Below are 23,053 nucleotides of genomic sequence, written 5' to 3' on the forward strand. Positions count from 1 at the left end.
CGCCGCGCGCAGGCGCCGCACTCGGGCGCCCGCCGCCGCAGCCATGAGCCGCGCCAAGTTCATCGGTGAGGGGGAGCAGAGGGGGCTTGGGCGTGGGGACGGACTGTGCCCCGGCTGGGCTTCTCGCCTCGCCCCGGGCCCCTCCGGGCCTCGCTTGGTGCGGGGCTGAGCTGCCTCTGCCCACTCTGCGTGGGGAGCGCCACCGCCCCCTCCATGAGGGGCTGGGCGCGGCGGGCGGTGGGCGTGGGGCGCTCGGGGGAGGGGGCCTGTCCCTCATCCGGGCCTTGTCATCTCTAGTCCCACTCGCTGTAGCCGGGGCAGGGATGCGGGTTGCCTTTGAGACTACAGGAAGTGTTTGGGAATGTTTCTGCCAGTGCTGGGGGCTTCACGCACGGCACCGAAGGGCTGCTGCGCGGCTCCTGAAAGTTGTCCTAAAATACGGGTTCCTGGCTGCTTCTCACCCCTCTTTTAGCTTTGCCATATTAGTCGTGGTTGTATGGAGTTGCATGGAATTGCCTCGGAAAACAAATGTTAATGCTGTTAGGGAATTTGACAGGTAAATAGCGTCAGAAGGTTGGTTCAGACTGGAGTTTTGTGTGAGGCAGAGCATTGACCTGATCTGGTAGTAGGTGTCCCTGCCACCGGCAAGGAGGTTGGAACAAGATTTAACATCCATTCCAAACGAAACCATTCTAAATTCTGTGATTTTACTTTGGAAAACACACACACACACACGAAACCTCATCTGGAAACGCGTTCTTTGGCAGCTTGCAGAGGCGTTTGTTCCGAGCCTGTGCTTCAGTACGTGTCTGTGAGGCTGTGGCTCAGGGAAGCCTTGGGAGCCAAGTGAAGAAGGCTTCGCTGGGGCAGCATCGGATGGTGACTGCATTGCAGGTTTTCCTCTTTGTGCTGCTGTCCAGGCTGTAGGGACACGGGCAATCGGAGGGACATGGGCACTTTCATGAAGCAGTTCCCACCTCTGTGATGGCAGTATGGGAGATTGCTGCGTTTTCCCTGCTGCATTACCGGCTGTTGGCAGAAAAAAACCCTTGTATTTTCATGTGAAAAGGTGAATTAGTTATGATAAATAGTACATATGCATTAGCTTTGATTATGAGGGCAAGTCTTATGCACTCACCATCACACAGAAGGCCAAGATTTTATTTTTCTGTCACTTCTAGCAAGGGCATGCTCTCAAGTTACACCAGTAAACTTAAGCTTTATGTGGTCTGTCAGTGCAGTAACTGGGGACTGCTAAGATGTCCTTTACATTATTTTCTCTAGCTGGGTAATGCTCAGAATGAAATGTAGAGTGACTAGAACATCTAATTTCTGTGTTTGTTTTTTTCATAGACATTGGCATTAATCTGACAGATCCTATGTTCAGAGGAATCTACAGGGGAACACAAAAACATCAAGGTAAATGTTTCTTTGTATCTGCTGAAAGGAGGAGGTTAAAATGGAAGCCTCTTGTCAGAAAGTGAGGTTGGAACTTTTTCTTTCTCCTCAGAAACTGGATGCTTATGAAGAAAATGTGACAAAATAATTTGCTTGTGCAAAATAGGCTCTCTGCTACTGAGTTGCTATTAAGTTGTCGTACAGGTAACTTTGCTTCTAGAGCAGAATGGAAAATTGCTGAAGTATTTACGTTAGGATTGCATGGAAGGAACTGATGTGAGAATTATGAACAATGGCCTCTCAAAGTATTGCATTGCTCAGTCGTAGTTACTAACTATTAGTGATGGTCTTGCTCTCCTGGCCTTTAGATATAGGTGTAAACACAAAGTCTACTGAAGTATGTGAAAAGCTTCCATTGACTTCTTATACTTAAGTCAGATCTTCAGTACATTAATGTTTTCTAAAGGTTAATCAGGTGTGGCTTGAAGATTGTTCGTGATAGGCATTTTAACTGCGTGAAGTGAGTTTTTAGTTGAAAAGTAGTTAAATTGTGATGTAAAACCTTAAGCTCAGTTTACAAAGTTTTTGTGAACTTCCACAGATGACCTTCTGGATGTGGTAGAGCGAGCAGTCAAAGTTGGTGTTAAAAAGGTATTTATTCTAATAATATTTGTTTAATGGTTTAAACTGCTTTCTGATACTTTACTTTTTGGTGCTTAGTACTAAAACTAAAGTTTCTGGAACTTGCAGTGGAAAATCCAACAGCATGAAGCAGCAGTATTCTGCGCAGAGCATTGTCTTCCACTTGCACAGAATCATTAGATGCTCAATGTTTTAAGTTCAGTGGTATCATACGTGACATGTCTGTAGAATTTCTTTTGTACAGTTTCAACAGAGAGATATTCTCTGACCTACTGCAATCAAGTAGTATGTAATACTCCGTGTTAGTGTATCACGGGCAGCCGCTTCTGTCTTGTGTCCCAGGAGACTCACTCAGTGGTTACCACTACTGATCAACACTCAAAAACTTCTGGTAGCAGTCATTCAGATATTGCTCTGTGAAAAGGAAGTTAGCAATTGCAGAAGAGCAGGGAGTGCCCATAAATTCTTACAGCTGAGAGGTTGGAATGTCTGCTAGTAAGTACTGACTTATGTGTATTTAAACTGCAGAGTCCCCTTCTCTGGAGACTTTCAAAGCCCACCTGGATGGATTCCTATGTATAAATGATCCTGCTTTGGCAGGGGGGTTGGACTCCATGATCTCCTGAGGTGCTTTCCAACCTCTAACATACTGTGATACTAAGCAGTTTTGTCACTCTCCGCTTGAAGTTGGTGTTTTCAGCAGCATACCTCACTCCTTTTAGTTTCTACTTCCCTACAAGTTTGTTTATTTGAGAATATTTCTGGTTTTCTGTATAGCTGCTGATCAATGGTAATTTCTTGTGATTTTTTTTTCCCCCCTATGCTATATGGACACCTAGCCAATCTTATCTTACATTAGTTACTTCTCTGGTGATACCGTGGGGATGTGTCTGTCTCTAATGGAGCATAGTGCCGAAATGTCTGACTTGGTGCTGACTGAGTCTGCTATAGAGCATGTCCAGGGATAAGAGTTGTCCAAAGGCAGCGTAGTTGGGATTTATTAGGATGTAGGGTGCAATATCCTGGGAGTGGTGATTAAAAAAAACATAGTCTAAGTAACAATTCAGGAGTCATAGTCTTCAGGTAAAAACAAAAGCGCAGAGCCAGAAATTCTCCGATTTGTAATCCCCGTTCTGATACAGATGCCTTTGCTTTATCTGCTTGCTTACTTGATCTTATTTTGGGTGCATGGGAGTTTGTAATTTCTCCACCTGTAACAGTTCATGAATATCATTTCTGGAATGCAAATAAAGTTTCTTGCATCATTGTCTAACGAAGTTAATACTACTGCAAATAGACACATTTTACTCATGTAATGGTGTAAATAGTACAGAGGATGCTTGATTAAAAACCAACAGTTTGATACCTAGTGTGTTTCCTAGCCCCTGAGGCTACTGATTTATGAAATTATTATATATGTTAATAGTTGTCTTTTGATGTTCTGTCCAGATTTTTTACCTCTCTGAGTAGTTCTGTAAACATGGATGCTCAAAGGGCATACTTGCTGACAGTACTTTTCTTCTTCCCAGTTTTTGATTACAGGTGGAAGTCTACAGGATAGTAAAGATGCATTGCAGCTCGCACAGACAAATGGTATTTTAACTTTACATTTTATGTTGTCAGGCAAAAAGAAATTCATCTCCACCCTCTGAACTAAGAGTCCAAAAGAACCTGCCCCTGGTGGTTCTTACAGAATCTCACAGTAAAATGAGGAATTATGTTTCAGAATAGGATGAATGCATTGTGTGTGAGTTTCTGTATGTTGCTCTTTGGTGTTGGAACTTAAAAGATTTCTAGATAAAAATAGAAATCATGGAAAGCTGCTGGAATAAGATTTTGTTACAAAGCTCTCTTCTAGAAATGAACTGGAATGCCTGTATGGTGTGGAATATATTTTTTGGGTGGGTGGTTGGTTGGTTGGTTGGTTTTTTTTACTTACCAATCCATCATGACGAGAGAGGTATCTTCTCTTCAAGGCGCTTAGGGAAATCAGGATAGATACTGCTTGTGAATTCCTGTAACAGCTAATGCAGAGGCATGCAATGGGAATCACAGTCTGTCTGCAGATTTCACAGCTAGCATAACCTGAGGCATTTTGAGCAAAATAGATTTCTAGATGATCTCAAGAGGTCTTTTCCAACCTCAACAATTTTATGGCTTGGTGAGGGCAGCTCCACCAGAATAACTCAGCTTTGCATTGCAGCTTTGAAGTATGCTGAATGATGTGTTCTCAAAAGAAACACACACATGCTTGCACTGGAGATGCTCTGACATTTTAAAAGCAGAAAATAAGTGTAATAAAATCATCACCAAGCTAAAGATGTTCAGAGGGAGTTGTCTTATGATTATGAGCAATAAAAAAAAGTCCAGATGTAGTCACTGTCTATACTTTATGTACTTTTGTTCATTAAAGCTGTCTTGTTTTACAGACATGTTTTACAGTACGGTTGGCTGTCATCCTACCCGCTGTGGAGAATTTGAGCATACTAGTCCTGAGCAGTATTTATCTGAATTAAAAAATTTGATAGAAAAAAATAAGAGAAAGGTAATAGCAGTTGGAGAATGTGGCTTAGGTAAGTGTTGTTTTAGTACTTCATTTGCCCAGGGAGGTGGTGGAGTCGCCGTCCCTGGAGGTGTTCAAGGGGAGATTGGACGTGGCGCTTGGTGCTATGATCTAGTTGTGAGGTCTGTTGGAACAGGTTGGACTTGATGATCCTTGGGGTCTCTTCAAACCTTAGTTACTGTGATACTGTGATACTGTGATTTATTTTTTTTCTCTTAGACGTGTACTGAAAAAGCCAAAACACTAAGTGGGTTTTTTGTTCTTTCTATTTGTAGATTTTGATAGATTAGAATTTTGCCCAAAGGACATCCAACTCAAGTAAGAAACTTCTGATGACTCTAAATTGACTTGCAGTAATTTACAGGAGTGTTTCCTATCTTGTGTTCTACCCTGTACCATTTTGTCAACTGTAGAACTGCAGCTTGCAGGGTTGGCTCTGGGGATTGTTTCACAGTAATGGGACCGTAAAAAAAAGACACCTATATTGAAGTAGTGCTAGGTGCTGAATTTTGCTACCAGCCTGGTGTTGACTTAGCATGTCTTTTTCCATGAAATTGATTCAAATTTGTGGGCTTCTGTGTGTGACAGGTGTTTATTCTTGCTAATACTCAACTCTTAGAGGCTCATGGGGAGAGTAACATAACTGTGTGAGAAGAATCATTAGGTTGTTGATTGAAAGTCATGGGGAACAGAACTGTCGTAGAGTAAAAAAGAAAAAACCCAAGCCTTTAGTCAGGGAGGTGTCAGCTGTTGAGATTGGTGTTTTGGAGCAATATATATATATGCAGCACAGATACTCAACAGAGGAGTTAGCACAGCCCCTAATACCAGTTTGCATTCTTGTATTGAGAACTTCTGGCCGTACAGAGGGAACTGATTGAAATATGTGATAAATTCAAGCAAGGTGGGTGATGAATGAATTGCCCTTGCTTGTTACTGTTCTGAGTAAATTAGTCACTGGGGGGCAGTGGTTAGTTGTGTAGTCTAGTTGCCACCTTAGCAGTAGGTAATTTCTTCATCGTGCTGTAATCGTGCAGTCCAACATTCAGCAAAGTGGGCAGAACATTTGTTTCCCCCTGGTAGACTTCAGTGTACAGCTTGACAAAGCAAATCTTGGAACATAACTTGTTTCTTTTTCTGTGGCAAACTGCAACACTGGTGAAGTATCATTTTAGGATCCTTACTGCTTTGATGTTATTGGGAGAAAAAAAATGTATCTGATTTTCCGTATCTGAAGAACTGTAGTGAAAAGCTTCGTTCTAATCAATTCCACTGAAACTGGGTGTGATGAAAGAGGTGACAGGGTGGAACTTAAATCACTTTTAAAGTGGTAGGCGAGTCCTTTCTAATTGAATTTGATAAGGACAGAAAGTCTTTATCTGTACTATTTCAGTGAATTATATGAAATACATAACTCTTGTTCCTCAGAGCTCTTTGGGGGCCCTTCCTGGAAATTGCTGCTGGAAGGGGATGATTTCTGCTAAATGAATGCTATGGTGTGGGATATAGTCTGGCTTTAGCAGACTAGATGTCAGGTTCTTCAAATTAAAATTCAATGTATGCTTGATTGAGCTAAAAAAATGGAAGGTGAAGTGTGAAATGCATGGGCACAGGTCAGGTGCTGTGGTCACTGGATTAGCTTGCAAGCATCTGCAGTTAGCTGTAGAAGAGAGGTATGGTAGTTTCTCAGTGAGCAGTGTTGGAGCATGACCTCTCTTTTGTTTAATGTTTAATCATTATTTTCTAGTTAGTTATGCTGTGTTTTCTTCTGGATAATTCTCACCTGTAAAAGATGAACATTACTTCTTTAATCCTTTTTCTTAGATTGAAAAGATAAGAAAAGGTGAAGTTCCTTTGTTCCTGTAACTTTTCCGATGGAAAATGGTGATTTGAATGGTAGTTAGATGAAGGCACTGCCTTCATATCATGCTGAAGGTCACGTAAATGGACTGACAAGTATATAGAAGTTTCACTTGTGCTGCTGGGAGGGGCTTGTGCAGCTTAGGGACACAGGAACAGGTTTCCTAACCAGGTGTAGGGGACAAACAAAATCAGATGCACTCTAATCCAGAATTGTATGTATAGGGAAATTCTACCTCAGCAAGGTAAATTTGCTTCTTTAATGTCTCGATCCCAAACCTGAAAATACTACAGTATTTGAACTTTCTGGTCAAAGCTAAACCTGCAAGCAACAGTGCAGAAATATTTTCAAATTTCTTTGCTGGGAAGCAATGTAGAACCAGCATGTGTTGAATGACTTTATATTCACCCAAGGGAAAGGTTGTTCCTTCAGCACTGGAATTAGTGTGGTTTAGTTTCCTACTACCTTACTTTGTTACCATTCTGATCACTCTTGTCTGTTTTCTTCATGCTTTCCCTGGGTTTCTCTTCCTTTTTCCTCCCCTTTCTCTTTGATAGGGCAAGTAGCAACATATATTAGACTTCATTATTGTTAGGAAGGGAAGAAGTCTGAGTTGCCTTTTCCATTTGTAGGGACACCAAACTTGGTACTTTCATGCCGACTACCCTTCTCAAAATTAGATTGAAATTGGCAGTAAGTTACTTAGGGGACTTTTCTGCAGGCCAGTTGCTAAAATTTTACTTCCTTATGAAACAAATCTGGTTTAAAAAAAGGGGGGGGGGGGACACAAGAACCAGTAATCAAGCAACTGTAGCTACTTAACCAGAAGAGCAATTGTGGGTTGCCATTAAATTTATACTTAGTCAAACAAGCTAAACACAGTATCTAGACTACAAAGAAGATTCAGAGTAGTTGTAATTAATCCTCCTGAATTTGTGTTGGTTTTTTATGCTACAGTGGATTTCTGTTCCACCTGCTCTGTGTCAAAGCTCTGCGTTGATAAATAAGGCAGGTAACTTTTATCAGAGAAATAACAACATGTAATATTCAGAAGCTAGTGACAGTTACACAGACCATAATGACCATTTGCATTCTCTTTTGTATGTGTGGTCATTATTCTTATTTATATGTTAGGAAAATGTAAACCAAAGCAGTGGTTTGCTGCCACTTTATCCTGATTGGTGTGTGAATCATACACAGCAGTATGTGGACACTTGAGTTTGCCTTTGCAATATTTCTGATACCTGATGATGGGAATGTCCCACTGTCCTGGACTGCTTGTAACAGCAACACGTGAACAAATGCAGTATGTGCATACACTCCCAGCCTGTTGCTGGGGTGGGCAGTGCTGTTCTGACTCATCCAAATAATGTCATCTTTCACATTCATATGGACAACTAGTCACCTATGCACTGCCTTCTGCCATGAATAGGTTTCTTAAGCATTGGTAGTTGGCGTGCCTAGGTGTAGCGTGGCAGACAGGAATGGTAAATGATAATGCTTTGGGATCAGAACTAGTTGAAAATTACAAGTAATGGGTTGGTTCAGTGCTAACCAATTTCCTTTGGAAACTGCACTGGGGAAACTGGCTACCTAGTGACCTTCCCTCTGCCCGTGTTTTTATGTCTCTTCATAGGATGGCTGCCTCGCTGTTACTGCTCCTTCAAAGGGAATACTAGGAGTTAGAAGGTAGGGGTAAAATGAGTAAAAAAAAAAGAAGGGATGTAGGCACACAAAGGAGAGGAGAAGCAGTTGAAGACTTTAAAAGAGTGAAGATAATAGGCAGAAGTAAGATGCCTAATACTGGTGTTTGTTCCACCCCAAAAGAGGAAAGAGTGACCTTCATGGAGGGCAAACAAAAACTTGTGGTTGGTATTTTACAGGGCAGCCAGCTCTAATACAGTTTTGGCTATTTTGAGCCTATGGAAGTCTGCATAATGCTCCCTCAGTCATCCTGACAGCGTTTACAAGGGCTTCTTGAAATGGTGACTCCTGTGATCCACATTCTGCCTTTCCTGCCATTTCAAATCTTTGTGGAAAGATCAGTCATTTCCATCAGTCATTTTCTTATTCTTTAAAAATGAATAAGTAAAAGTGAACTCCCACACTATGCAGGGGTACAAGCTGAACCCATATATGTGTGCATTCTTCAGTGCTGATCCTCCAGGCCACTTTTTACCTGTCTTCCAGCATAGATCATTACTATGTGACTGTATCTTGGGAAAGTTCTTTTATAATCCTTGCACAAATAAGAGCTTTTGCATGGTGAATCCATGAATTGTCTTTAGTTCTGGAGGTAAAAAAGCTGGGAAAAAGCTCTTGTACTGTCTTCATTTGATCAAACACCGAGTTTGTGTTTAAAGATGATTTTGGCTTTACAGGTATTTTGAAAAACAGTTTGACCTGTCGGAACAGATGCGATTGCCCATGTTTCTCCACTGTAGAAACTCACATGCTGAATTTTTAGGTGGGTTTTGCTTCAGAATTTCATATTCAGAGCAAACTGTGCATATGAAAAATCTGCAAAATTGAATCACCTTTATCTGTTATAAAACTGTCTTAACATTTCTGTTAATTTTCTAGACATAATGAGAAGAAACCGAGATAGATTTGTAGGAGGGGTGGTAAGTGTAGCCTTCATTTTTACCTGTGCATGTGTATGTTGTTGCTTAATATGCAAGTTTTTGTTTTTCATGGAGTCAGGACAGGCTTCCTGCTGTATGATTTAAGTTATTATTGATTAATAAGTGTTTTACAGTCCCTTCTAGTACTTTTCCTTGCTTACTCAACTGTTTTGCTTTATTTTACAAGGTAAGAAGATAGTCTGAGTAAAAGCTCTGCAGCTGACACAAGCAGTTTTCCTTGGCCTGTCAGAAGGACAGTTAAATCACCTTAAAACTGACATTGGCCTTTTCCCAATTCTTCACTGTCTATAACCACAGTGTATTCAGACCACAGATAATTTAGACACATGTTCCCAGTGGAAGCTGTAACCTCAAATATTTGCTTCTGATGTTAGACATCATTTTCAAATTAGATCCAGATGTAACTTTCAATTACTTTGTCTTTTAGATATTCAGATCATGTATTTCAATTCAAAAGCATAACAGGAAAAACTTTGGATGAAATGGTTGGGAAAGTTCAGCAATACTTTCCATTATGCCAGGGCTTTCCAAAAGTAATAAATACTTGGATCATTCTAGCCTATTAACATCAGACCACACTTCCTACATATCTCGGTCCCCAGATTCCACCTTTATTACCATGCAAACTTCCCCTGGCCCAGTACTTTGCATGTTGTGCATCTAATGTACAGCTGTATGGTCTCTCCTTTCTTACTTTTTTTTTCTGCAAAACTGGTGGCTAGTGGACACATTTCTCCAGAGGGAGCAGGCACTCTCTGCAGCTGACTTGTCTCACTTGCAGCATAGGATAGCAGACAGTCCCTTTACTCCACTGGGGCTGAGAAGCTGCAGGTCCCAGATGCAGTATGCTGTTTGAATCTCATGACCTGCCACTTGCTTCTGGGATGACCAGATAGACGGTATCTCTAGTTCCAGTGGACTAAAAATCTGTAGAGAGTGTAACACTGCTCATAACTATGTCCCTAACAGTGCCCTGTAGGGAATACTGAGGAAAGAATGTAAAATTCAGCATGCACAGGATTTGTTCCCAAGTACAGTCTCCCAGCAATCAGCTCCTGGGCCAAGAGCAGTATCACTGGATAGACCTTTTTATGTACATAGTTACTGCTAATAAAATGTGGGAACCACTTCTACTGCCATGTCCCATCATTAGGTTTGTATTGATGTGTAATGCATACTATCCAAGGTATTTGTGATGCAAATAAACTAATACATACTTCTAAATGAATTTTGAATGAAGTATGCATATTTATATCTCCATGTGCATCTATAAATGTCCTAGGTACATTCTTTTGATGGCACAAAGGAAGAAGCAGCAGCTATAATAGATTTGGATCTTTATATTGGAATAAATGGCTGGTGAGTTCTTTACAAGAAATAAAGCTATTTTGAAATATCAGCTGCTCTCTTTAAATGATGAGGTCACATTTTCAAAGCTCACTAGGCAATCATCTGACAGATTTAGAATTGCACTCACTGCTCTGTTAGCTGTATAAAGTCCTTAACGCACAGGTCACTGAGTTAATCTAGTCTTAGGTCCAACCTCAGGTCAGTCCCTGTTTGTAAATAAATAAGGTTGTTGAAGGTGGAAGCAGTCCTTCTGAGAAGTGTTTGAAAAAGGCATAAATTCAGGTTGCCATGTGAAATCCATGCAATGCAAATAGAACTTGAGCAGCCTCATCTACTGGTTATGCAGTCTGAATTCTCAGCAGTCATCTGGCCAAAAGCCAGCCAGCACCGCTTTAGAAGCTGCATGGGCTGCTGAAGCCAGGCAAGGATGGGCAGTGCAGGCAGGGGTTCTGCATGATTACTAGGGTGAGGTGGCAGCACTCCACTGTTTTCTGCACAGTCTGAATTAGCAGGCAGTGCTTTTAAAAAATGAAGCCAATTTTATTCACTAATGAAATTACTTGGGAAGCTCCCTTTGCTGCAAAACATTAGGCAAAACATTAGTAATTACTTTTATATAGCTTTTCTGTGGTGTTTTTGGTGTTTTTCATTTTAACCAAACTCTGATTTTTCTAGTTCATTGAAAACAGAAGCCAACCTGGAAACACTGAAATCGATTCCTAGTGAACGATTAATGATAGAGACTGGTAAGGTTTTATATCGTGGTCAGTTTGACTTAAACGCTATTGGGCAACAAGATGTACTTCTGTAGCAATGACAGGGCAGAATCAAGACCTAGGAGTTTAGAGCAGAGAAAGGACTGGCTGTTCCTCTGCTTTGGAAAGCCATTTACAGGCTCCAGAAATTCCTTTTCAGCCTTCTGTTGGAAGGACTAAGCTGTTCTGTCAGTTCCTGACATTGCAGGGGAAGATGGAAGGGACAAATTGACAAGCCCAGATTTTTAAATGCACCTAGGTACCGGAATCCTGCTTGAGTATCTGTTAAAATCTGGCCATACACAGGGCAGGGGTGATCTTGCCATAGGCAGCAGTAATAGTGTTTGGAAAGCACAGCTCCTGAAAGAGAATAGGGCAGAAGAATGCTGGAATTCCCCACTTGGCCTAATGAGCAGTGATTGTAACTGACTGACAAGGGGTGCCTTTCTTCTTTTTGCATGTTCCAGTATTAGGTATTAGTAAGTGTCATACAGTATTTTAATTCCTGAATCTGAGGAAGGAACACCACAAACTGCCCAAATCCCAAGTAAGAGTTGATAAAGTAGACAGGCAGTTTCTGTGGAACACATGCAGTGTACCTAGCTATCCATTACACATTGGAGGGAGTTAGTGCTATATACTATTACTGCTGATTTTTATATTTTTTAAAACTTTTATATTTTTAACAATTTTTTTAAATCCTAAAGGCAAGGTTATAAAAATCCAAATATTATGAAGATCTTAAATTGCCCAAATCTGCTAAATACCATTTTGCATTGGAATTGCAATCGATTGCCAGAACTTTTGTCTGTGGAAGTTGATTAAACTATTTCATGCTTTTCACAAATGATTGCATACTCTTAATTCTTTCTTTTCCTTTTCTTTTATTTCCCCCCAATGAAACTAGATGCACCTTGGTGTGGAGTCAAAAACACTCATGCTGGATCAAAATACATTAAAACTACATTTCCTACAAAAAAGAAATGGGAGACAGGGCACTGCTTGAAGGACAGGAATGAACCCTGCCATATAATGTAAGTGTACTACCATGCTGTGATTTTAAAATACTTCAGATCTCACAGGGGGGGAAAAAAAGTGAAAAAAATAGTTTACTGAAAGTGCAGCAAATAGCTACTAATTCTAAATGTATTAAAACTTCTGCAAGGTATTGCTTCATAGGCAAAGCTTAAGAAATCCTCATTTTCCTACCTCAGCAATTCTGAATGTGGAAAGCTCCCTGGCAGTGAAACTAGCATTGTTTTTCATGGAGAAGGGGTTAAACCCTGTTAAGTAACCTGGCTTGAATAAATGTCAGTCAGTTGTCCCAGTTATTTTTAGAAGAGAGAGAGCACTGGGGCTGGCAGCCCTTCACAGATGGGGCAGCGCTAAGACACCCCTGTGCTCCTATCACAGCGCCTGTGATATGAGCTGCTATCACATAGGTTTGGTTAGGGCCATTTCTGCATTCTGCCTCTGTACTTAAAAATACTGATTTGTGAAGCTTAGATATGAATAGCAGCCATCAACCTACAGACTTGTGACAGAAAACTCAAGAGGCTTATGGACAGTTAGAAAATACAGAAACCTTGGTCTGCCACCTTTTCACACACTTCCTCACAGAGGTGTGAAAAGCAGGAAAACACAGCAGTGTTTTAGTGAGAATCTCAATTCAACAGCACTGAGAGATGAAAAGCCTGCATTTTCACAACTGTTGCTGAAGTCTGCTCAGAGTTAATGCCACTCCCAGTCATCATCTTGTTACCAACTCTCTGTAAAGGAATCTGGGAAGGCTGCTTCTTGCAGTGCAGTATGGGAATGAATTTTCAGCAAATAAAGCTCAGCTATACCTGTCCAGGTGCAAAACCCATTTCCTTGATCAGAAATGAGATTTATTTCTTTTTGCTTCGAGGTCTGTGTTTCTATGAAAATAATGTAAATAGCCTATTTGAAACCAGCTTTTGAAATACTGCCAAGGACAATACTAAATAATCTGGGTGCTTTTGGGGAGACCTGCAAAAACTGAGAGAAGGCTCATGTTGAAAGTATAGTTTAAGCTTACATGATGACATCACCCAGACCCCTGTTCCAGTGTTGTGTCACACTCACAGGGAAAATTTTTAACTCGTTTCCATGGAAATTCCTATGCCTCAGCTTCCACCCAGTGCCCCTTGTCCTGCTATTGGGCATCACCAAGAAGAGCTTGACTCCATCACCTTAGCACTCACCCTTTACATATTTATAAACACTGATGAGGTCACTCCTCAGTCTCCTCCTCTCCAAACTAAAGAGCTCCCTCAGTCTCTCCTCATAAGGAAGATGTTCCATGCCCTTAATTATTTTTGTGGCTCTGTGCTGGACTCTTTACTGAGGGGCCCAGAACTGGACAAAATATTCCAGGTGCAACCTCCCCAGGGCAGAGTAGAGTGGGAGGAGAACCTGTCTCAACCTACTAACCACAGTCCTTCTAATACACCCCAGAATGGCATTGGCCTTCTTGGCCACAAGAGCACATGGCTACTCCTAGCCATGAAGTTGCAGGTTTTTTCCTCCACTGGAAAAAGATGAAAGTATGATGTGTCTCAGGAACTGTACAGAATAGCCATCTTTTTCAGAATGATTGACACAACATAAAATTATAAGTACAGAAACAAATATTGTAGTTTGGTTTTCTGTTACTTAGTGTTACAATTATTCATCCCTTTTGCTACCTTTGCCTGGCTTCTATCAAGGCTGCAGCCCTTTCAAATTAGAATGTGCTTATTTAACGTTTACTGCAGCTATCTGAACATGTTAATATAGAGAAGGGGGAAGTAGAATAAGTTACTTTGGCAGTTACACTCTCAGGTAAGGCTGTATCTGAAATTTAAGCTTTGCCATTGACCTGTTTATTCATAGTGCAGCTTTAGCCTTGAAAGGCTAACAAATTTCAGTCTGGGAAAAATCAAGACCATTGATAAAGACACCCACAAAATGACACTTTCTTTGAAACAGAAAGCTGTTTAATTACCTCCAAACAAGAGTCAAAAGACCAAAGATTAATCTGTACCAGTGAGCCACCAGTGTCCAGTGTGAAGGGAATGGCAGTTAGTGATTTTAAAAGTGAAGCTATTTGCTCATCTGGGCACTTCATCCTGCTGCTCTCAGCACTGGTTTTAATCCCAGGTTGATCTTAGTGACTTGTACATACACATGCAGCAGGATGGAGTGTATTCAGTACTGTCTTTGAGTCCTCTAATATCAGCCTTTCTTTTTTAGTCAAATACTGGAAATAATGGCGGCAGTAAGAGAAGATGACCCACTCGAGTTGGCCAATACTCTCTATAACAACACTATTAAAGTCTTCTTTCCAAATATATAAAGTTGTTTTTCTTACATTTATTCAGCATAACTTTAGTAAATATATTGAAAAAACTTTATGGTATATGCAAGTTCTTATCAATGGAAGCCAACATGTAGTCTGTTTTGGTTTTTTTATGGTACAAGATTAAAGCTGCTTGTGAAAAGATGGTCTGCATTTGTGCAGTTTCTCAGCCCTGTTTCCCTTTCATCAAGATTCAGGATCAATTTAAGGACAGCCCAAGTCAGCAGTTCCTGTTAACACCTGTATGTGGATCAAGGCAAATACCAGGCTGCTGAGCTCACAGGTAGAGCACTTCAACGTACTACTGGTAGTCAGGAAGTGTTGAGCACACCACGGTCACGCTTTACTACAATCACCAGATAGCTTAGCAGTTTCTCTCTTGTGCCACATATGCAAATGCTGTAACATTGAGTCTACCAGCCTACATTTTTCTCTTTTAAAAACACAGCTCACTAGTTTTTAAGCAATAAAGCTCTGCTAATACTTAATTTCTAAGTAAATCTGCTTTGGTTCAGGCTTTTAATTCATGATTTGACCTTCTAAACAGTCTGTTTTCACTGGTATTTTTCATTTGCATTTAGAACTCAGTGATTGGGGATTACTGGTATACAGTCTTTGGCACAGCATTATCACTACATCAATTAAAGAGTGTTTTTTCCAACCATCTTAGAAACATGTGAAAACATTTTATTCCATGTACAATAATGTACATAATTTTAAAGTGGTCATGAAAGAGACCAGCCAAAATTAGAGGTATATTTACAGTAGCACACACCACAGTAAACAACCACCATTCACAGATTCAACACTGAGATACTGCTGTTGTGCTTAAGTACAATAACTACAAAGTGATGCTTTTATTCTGTTGAACTCAATCGCAAACAAATACCTCACGGCTTATTAAAGGGCATCTTAATCACCAAGAGAGTTAGAGTCAACATTAACAGTCTCGTTCAAGTGCTGGGCCCCACACTCATCGTTTTCCTCATCACTATCAGAACTATCATTATCTTCATTCAGTTCATTTTCAGCATCAGCAGCTTCTTCTGCAACTTGTACAGGATTTTCATTTGGTGCCACAAACCCGTTGTTATTAGAGATATTGGCATTTTCCTTGTCCTCGATGTACACTTTCTGGTGGCACATCGGGCAAGTGTCCTGAATGTACAGCCACTTCCGAAGACAAAGTGCATGAAAGTAATGGTTGCATGGAGTAATGCGAGCAGAGGTGGTGAACTCGTGGTAGCAGATTGCACAGACATCATCTATTTCCTGTAACCGACTTCCTTTTACCTCTGGAAGGGAGTTTATCTTCTTAACAGCAGTTCGGCGATTTATGAAAGTCTTCCAGCCGTTCTTTGCTTGCAGGTAGATGTTGAAGTACGCGTGTAGACACATCATGCAAGCACGGATCTTGCTTCCCGATTCAAAAACCATGGTGTAAGCTCCATTTCCAAACATGATCACTCCAAATATAAACTCAATAATATTGCCAGTTGACCGAACATAATAGACATAATCATCAAGTTTCTCCCATAGCACATTATAGTAGCCATCAATCATAAACAATATATAAACAGTGATAGAAACTATTACTTTCAGGCAAAGCTCTACACAGAATGCTGTAACTGCAAAAAGCCAGGTATTTAATGCATAGTGGTGCCAGAGGACATAGCTGAGCAGAACTGGAAGGATGAAAAGGCAAGCAGAAACAAACAGTACAGGGAAGTGTCTGCGGAATGATGACACGTGGGAGGCACTGAGAGACATCAGCACAGGGTCTGTCATTCCGTGGATAAAATGCAGGACTGCGGTCAACAAAAGGCACATGTTTCGACTCAGGCGAACTAGCCGTTCGTCTGGTTTCAGTCCACTTAAACCAGTCTGCAGAGCCAAAATGAAGAACAAGACGGGTGCTACAAAACCAAGCCTTTTGTCATCCTCATCAGTTGATCCGATGAAGGCCAAGATACCCAGTCCCAAATAATGCGCTATTGAGGAAATGACGGCACTCATGCCTAACACAGTTAAGGTAGAGTCACAGCCACTTATGATCAGACTGCAGATCAGTTCCCAGCAGTTATCCCATGATATCAGGAAGAATTTCTCTTCTGTATTAGTTTCAGCCATCTTTACAACATATGTTAATACCACAGCTTGTGCTGTAAGCCTGGTTAGCCAGAAGACACGCAGTACAGCTGGAAAGCGAATCCTCTTCCACGTATCTTCCATCAACAGCTGTAATCCATAAATGCGGTACATGTGCCTCACCAGCAGGTACACGTACCGCACCGAGTAGTAAAACCACTTCATCTTCTTAACTAAAATGGCTGTGGTATTTAGTGTCAGAACTAGGCCTGAAATGAAAACTAGTATCTGACGGACATTTAAAGGTAATTCAACAATCAAGCCAATTACGGGAATCAGTATATCCAGGATGATGAGTTGAGAGTATATGGACTGCACATTTAGCAATGTAACGTATCCAATTCCGAAGGTAAGCTGAAGGATGGAAAGTGCCATCCATAGCGAAGGTCCTTTATGAGGGAAGATCTGAATCCCAAATGCAGCAGTGTAGTAGGCACTGTAGAAGTTTATGTGCAAAGAAGCATAGTAATTCACTAACACTGAAGTCACAGCCAGCAGAAATGCAGAGGCGATCATATAAAACTTGAAAAGTGCTCGCTGTTGTAAGACCAGAACAACACTGGATACAAAAACACCTAAAAACAGATTGAAATTACTTAGTTCTCAGCAGACATTCAACAGACTTTAACCTATTAGCTACATTTATTTAATGTATCACCTCCCAGTTAGTCACTTGCAACTTTGCACTATGGGTGGTTCCCCTTTCCGGAAAAAAGAGAGTCAGTCTCTGCATTCAATACCTCTGCACTGCAGCTGCAACACAAAGCCAAGGCAAGCATTAAGCCACAATTACTATTAGGTTCATCTGCAGTTTCAGACTACAGCACTGACAACGCCAGCCTTTCAGCCTTCCTCTTGAAATCTTAAGGGTAAATAAATTTGAAACACAAAATAATTACCAGATACAGCATCATCTTTACAGGTAAAGTTAACAAGGGATGAGTATTACTAAGTCCTTGAGCATAATACTCAACTACAGATGTCCAAGCTGGACTACTGAAGTTTAACAGTCACCAAAACAGTTCAGCTAAAACCTTTAATGGAAAATAGTGAGTAACTGCTGTAGTCTACTGGGGAGAGGGCACTCTTCTTCAAATTCCCTTCAGTTTTCTTTCATTTCTGGTAAGGCATCCTGAATCAAAAGCCTCATAGACCTTCTGCAGTATAAAGCTTTTGTACACAGAACCCAAAACTGCACCAATTGCCACTTTCTCAATGCCAGTGAGAACAGCCTTACGTTTTAGACATCAGTTTAGATCCTGAAATTTCTGCTTGCTAACATTTCCCTCATGTTGACCATGAACACATCACGACCATGATTTGAACGTCTCTACCTGTCACAGCATCTACGGTACTTCGGCATTACATTTATGACTATGCAGTAAACTCCTTCTGCTCATGAATTTCATCACTACATAGGTACGGGCTCTGCCATAACACATTAAATTGCACTTACACCAGATTCACTCCCTTAACACTTTTTCTTCAAGAAATAGACTGCCTTTGTGCTGGGCATCTTGGTCTGCTTCCAGTCTATACAGCTGCTTACTCATACAAACCAGTTTGGAGAGATTCTGATTGCTACAACTCACATTTGATTCTAAGTTGCTTTCAATCTCTGTACTAAAACTAATGAAATCACAAGTAATCCTCTTTCAGCTGGAGGATGGGTAACATCCATCTTTTCTGATGATTATAGAGGATTTGGAACAATCTAAAATCAAGTGTTTAAAAAAATATTTCAAGCCATGGTATCTTGATCACAGGAATAAATAACTTTGGTAAGAACCAGCATTTACTTCCACCAGTAGTGTTCCCAGATGCTTGTATTAAAACTGCCCTGAACAGCGCAAAAAGCCAACTATCCACCCCAGCTTGGAGGACTGAAGATGTGGGGAGAGGGTCAACATGACTCAACAGCAAAAGGTAGACTACAAAAAAGTTAATGCACCTTAGCAGTATTCCTTGCCAGCAGCACAGGCTGAGATTAAAACATTTTCCTTAACTAATCATTAACCTAGTAACCTTGTGAAGTGGACTGAAGAAAAGCCTCAATCACTTTTCAGAAAGTGCCTTGTGGCACAGCTCAGTTCTATGGAAAGCTGAGAATTCATCATATAGACCACTTCCATAAAAATTAGTTTGACACACCACCATAAACATCTATGGGAAAGCTAGCACTGCAAGAGTCTCTACTGTCTTTTCTCACCAGTCACAGAAAAGGCTCAAATACCCAGAACAAGCTCGTTATTTACATAATTCTGATAACTTGAGCCAAATGAGATGCATTTTGCACCAAGCAGGCTGCTCTGAAACATGCCTGTTAACAAAACCTTGTTTTCTTCCTCGCAGTTACAGGCCTGTATTTAGCTACTACAGGTCACTCTGAAACACACTGCACATGCAAGACATCTCTAAAACAGTCAACAGAAAAGCTGGACCTACTGGTTCCTTTAAAGAAGGGACTAACAGAAGGTAAAGCGTTTCTCTGAGAGCACTTGTGTGAAAAAGTGAAGACCCTTCCCTCAAAAGAGCACAGGAGGTAACTCAGGTCTCGGAAGGGGAGGTCAGCACTCCTGTGCCCCATCTACACGTATGTCATTCAGTCCATCTTACAAGATGAGCCTTCTCCCTGTCCCACGATGTGTTCTCCACACGGCAAACAGCATTTTCCCACAGCCTCCAAATGCAGCATTTAATCAAACCAGACAGCTTTACTTCTAAAATAACTCCCTGCGTTGCACCGAATCCTTCATTTTTCCCCTTTAACTCCTGCAATTTGTCAGTTTCCACAGCAGCACACTACCTACAGCCAGCTGCAAGACTCAGTTACCTTTATTTAATCATGTTGAAGTGACAGCTTTATTTTTGCCCCTGCCCCAGCCATTCTGCTTGCTTCTTTGTTTACAGACTACAGCATTTACAGCAACCCTCTGTAATTCAGTGTCCTCACTGAGGAGGAACTGCAGTCTGAAGTACCAGTTTCACAGTCCTGGGGATGGTGGTTCTGCTGGAATCAAGATACTTTCAAAATAAATTGCAGAGACATGAAAGGTAAACATTGTGCTGGAGACAAAGCAAGATCAAAGGAAAATTCTGCTCCAGTTGTAGAAGTTGGGTCTGTGCCTTGTACAGCCCTATGTACGTGCATAGAAAATAAGTGATGGAAGAATCAGACCAAGGAATCCTGCATTAAAGCTTAAATATCATACAGCTCTCTGTGAACGCTCCTGAAGAACTGCACTGCCAGAACATTTCAGAAAGCTATCAAATCCCTCCAGAGCTACAGGCTTTGTATCTACAGGACAGGTTGTGCATTTATCCTATGCTAAGCAGTACTGTGCTACAGTCCTTCAAAGCCTGCAAATAGTAACTACAAGGGCAACTTTCCCACTATTTAAATACAGAGTGGTCCAAAATAAATCCTCCCATTTATCCTAACAACGGCAAAGATCCAACCCTGTAATCCTTAATTCAGATGGAAAAAATAGACGCAAAAGTACTCTGTTGTATGAACCAGATGGAAGGTCTTTAACATCATCTTTAAGTGGTTACAATTCCAATTTGTCTTTAATTTTGGAAGGACAAGAACCACAGACTGCTTGTCTCAAAGAACAACATAAGTCTCTTGGCATAAACTGTTCCCAAAACTCTTCTGCAGGAGACAAGGGAGGGATTGCTCACTTCTTCCCCCCAAGCCCTTTTGGAAAACTGATCATAGAAATGCAGTGCTGCAAAGTGCCTTAATCTGTTGATCCCACATTTAAGCGAGATCATCAAATAACACATGCACCGTTCTCATTTACGTGGGATTAATTTCAAGGCACTTCATAGAGCAACTGATCATGCAATGAAGGGCTCCTTAAAAAAAGTTGTTACAGCACTGCAATGTCATTTTTAAAAAAAGGAATAATCAGTGGGAAGAACTCACAGCAACTCCAGAAGTGAGGAACAAAGGGTCAAGAAAACACAAAGTAGGGAGGAAGAACCCATCCTCCCCACCACAGAGCTGTGGGTACCAGCTGCAAGACCAGTCAGGACCTCCTCAGCCTTGCTTCTCACAAGAAGAGCAACTGCCCCAGGCATCCTTTACCAAAGAAGCAGCAGCCCAAACTAAGATGCCTGCTTTGCTTTGTCATTTTATCCCTTTGCTCTCCTACCTGCTGTCTCCTTATAGGTTATCCTTCACTTTTTCGCCTCCACTCAACTTCGTCAATGTCATCGCCACTACACTTCTCACTAGGTGCATTTCCTTTTAACCTCTCTTCTCTGCTTCCTACCCAACAGCTATACCATCTATTTCCTATTTTTATCTACTATGAACATCAAAACCCCCACAAAATTAACATGTCACAGGCCTGCAGAAAAAAACACTTGCTGTATTTTGGATTCTCCTTTCCTTCCTGTCTCAGGACTCTCAGCTCCAGGATGTGATACACAATGCAGCATGCCCTGTACAGCAGTTTGCAAACTCCAACCCAGCTGAGGATGCCTAAGAACCACAGATAACAAGCAGTACTGAAAACAGTATCTCCTAGTTTTACCGCTGATTTTCAGTCTTCATCCCAGGGAAGCAAAAGTTTAAAAATAACCATCGGCAGGTTTCAAGAGATTTCTTTTTCGTTGGGGAACCAAATTCTTTCCTTTCTGAACTGCTGTGCCTAACATAGGGATTTAACGGCATATTTCGGGAAGACATCACACTATTCAAAGTGCTCTCAAAGCAAAAATAAATTATCTATATCCACTCAGTCCTCAGTCACATATTTTCTGCCGAAAGTGCGTGTGGGGACGGGGGGGTCTCGCAGCCCCCAGCCCCCGCGCACATGGGCAGCAGCAGCCACGCCCGGAGCCGGCCCGAGGCTGGTCGCCGCGGGCCCCTGCGCACCGCCATGGGGAAGCGGGATGATGCCACCCTGGCGAGGAAGCGAAGAGAGCCGGTCTGTCCCCTCCGGTCCGGGCACAGTGCCGGGACTCGGCGAGGGCCAGGGGTAAGGATGGTGTGGGGAAGCGGGCACCGAGCGGGGGCATGCGCTGAGGCTGGCAGGAGGAGGGAAGGGCGGTGATCTATCCCGATCAGCCGAGGAGGATCTCGGGGAGGGGCGAGCTCAGGGCGGCTGAAAGGAGACGGCAGGAAGGGGTCAGACAGGGGAAGGTGACGGGAGGAGGGAGACAGGCCGCGAGATCAGCCGACAAGGCGGTGGGCTGAGGGCACTGGGGAGAGCAGCAGCGCCCATGCCCTGCCTGCAGATGTAAACAAGGCCAGCGGGGGCAGAGAGCAGCAGAGGGGCGCGGGTCCTGACCCCGGCCCGGCGGGGGTGCCAACCCCGCAAGGCCGGAGCTGCGCGGCGGGCAGGGGAATGGCGGCGGGGCGGGAGGCAGCCCGTCCCGCGGCGGGAGGGGGGAAGGTCTCTCACCCAGCAGCCGCAGCAGCACGCCCAGGAGCGCGGCGCACAGGGAGCCCCCCGGCAGCGGGGACGAGTTGAAGATGGCGTCGATGAGGAATAGGCTGGGCACCCGCAGCGCGACCTCCAGCCCAGCCCGCAGCCGCGGGCCCAGCCGCAGCCACGGAAGCCGCGGAGGGCCCGGGGGTGCCATCCCCTGCGAGGAGGCTGTCAGCAACCCCCCTCTCCCGCCTCTTAAAAAGCGACAAAGGGCAGGAGTGGGGGGAGGGCGGGCGGCGGGCTCGCTACCGCCCTGCACCCGCCGCCCGGGCCCCCCGCCGCGCCGCCGCCGCCTCCATGTTCCTCTGCGCTCCCTCGGCAGCGCCGGCCCCAGCCGGGCCGCGGGGGCGGGGCGGCGGGGCGGGGCGGCGCGGGCGTCACAGTGCGCGGCGCGGCGCGGCTCCCGCGCGCGGACGCCCAGTCGCCACGAGGGAAGGCGTCCGGCGGCGGCCGTGTGCCCTGCCTGGCCGAGCCGAGAGGCGGGCAGCGGGGCCTGCTGCCCCGCGCACCTGCCGGGTCCGGGGGGCCAGCCTGGCTCTAGGGCCGGGACTGCGTGAGGGGAATCCCGCCCCACTAGGCGTTGCGGCGCCGGTTTCCCTGAGGACGGGCGGTGCGGCCCTAGCACGGGAAAGTGGGAGCGGAGATCGGTCTGGGCGCCGTTCCCGAGACGGCACCGGAGCTCGCCCTCGCGTGCCTTGCTCCCGGGAGGGTTCCCCTTTCCCCTCCGGCGTGTGCAGTAGCAAAGCAAAAAAAAGAAAACCCGCCATCTGCTATTGACGTGAGAGATAAGCATCGACTCGTTCCGCGTGTCGCAAAGGCATTGCTTCTCAGCCCTTCTCCGCAAGAAGCCTCTGCTCTTCATAGCCTGCCCGCGGCCTCCCCGCGC

General features: G+C 43.3%; 2 protein-coding genes across 2 annotated transcripts; one reads left to right on the forward strand and one right to left on the reverse strand.

Moving 5' to 3' along the window:
* Positions 1 to 31: 31 nt before the first annotated feature.
* TATDN1 (TatD DNase domain containing 1) lies at positions 32 to 14,585 on the forward strand. The gene is made up of 12 exons (XM_054167126.1): positions 32 to 65; positions 1,354 to 1,419; positions 2,000 to 2,049; positions 3,570 to 3,633; positions 4,470 to 4,613; positions 4,879 to 4,921; positions 8,846 to 8,931; positions 9,048 to 9,088; positions 10,392 to 10,468; positions 11,135 to 11,205; positions 12,122 to 12,248; positions 14,470 to 14,585. Exons 1-12 carry the CDS (start codon positions 44 to 46, stop codon positions 14,570 to 14,572), a joined length of 894 nt encoding a protein of 297 aa, XP_054023101.1. The 5' UTR covers positions 32 to 43; the 3' UTR covers positions 14,573 to 14,585.
* Positions 14,586 to 14,608: 23 nt separating this feature from the next.
* Positions 14,609 to 22,496, reverse strand: RNF139 (ring finger protein 139). Its single transcript, XM_054167125.1, has 2 exons — positions 22,141 to 22,496; positions 14,609 to 17,298 (listed from the first exon to the last, which is right to left on the reverse strand). The coding sequence occupies exons 1-2, from the start codon at positions 22,319 to 22,321 to the stop codon at positions 15,488 to 15,490; spliced, it is 1,992 nt and encodes a 663-aa protein (XP_054023100.1). The 5' UTR covers positions 22,322 to 22,496; the 3' UTR covers positions 14,609 to 15,487.
* Between the last annotated feature and the right edge of the window lie 557 nt (positions 22,497 to 23,053).

Source organism: Dryobates pubescens, chromosome 14 (genome assembly GCF_014839835.1).
Source record: "Dryobates pubescens isolate bDryPub1 chromosome 14, bDryPub1.pri, whole genome shotgun sequence".
Classification (NCBI taxonomy): domain Eukaryota; kingdom Metazoa; phylum Chordata; class Aves; order Piciformes; family Picidae; genus Dryobates; species Dryobates pubescens.

Bases quoted from the DNA above. Each gene is read 5' to 3' on its own strand.
- TATDN1 (XM_054167126.1), top strand. From the start codon at position 44: ATGAGCCGCGCCAAGTTCATCG. The intron at 3,634-4,469 runs GTATTTTAACTT...CTTGTTTTACAG, and splicing joins GCAGCTCGCACAGACAAATG to ACATGTTTTACAGTACGGTT. The intron at 10,469-11,134 runs GTGAGTTCTTTA...TGATTTTTCTAG, and splicing joins TATATTGGAATAAATGGCTG to TTCATTGAAAACAGAAGCCA.
- RNF139 (XM_054167125.1), bottom strand. From the start codon at position 22,321: ATGGCACCCCCGGGCCCTCCGCGGCTTCCGTGGCTGCGGCTGGGCCCG. The intron at 17,299-22,140 runs GTGAGAGACCTT...ATCTGTTTTTAG, and splicing joins CGTGCTGCTGCGGCTGCTGG to GTGTTTTTGTATCCAGTGTT.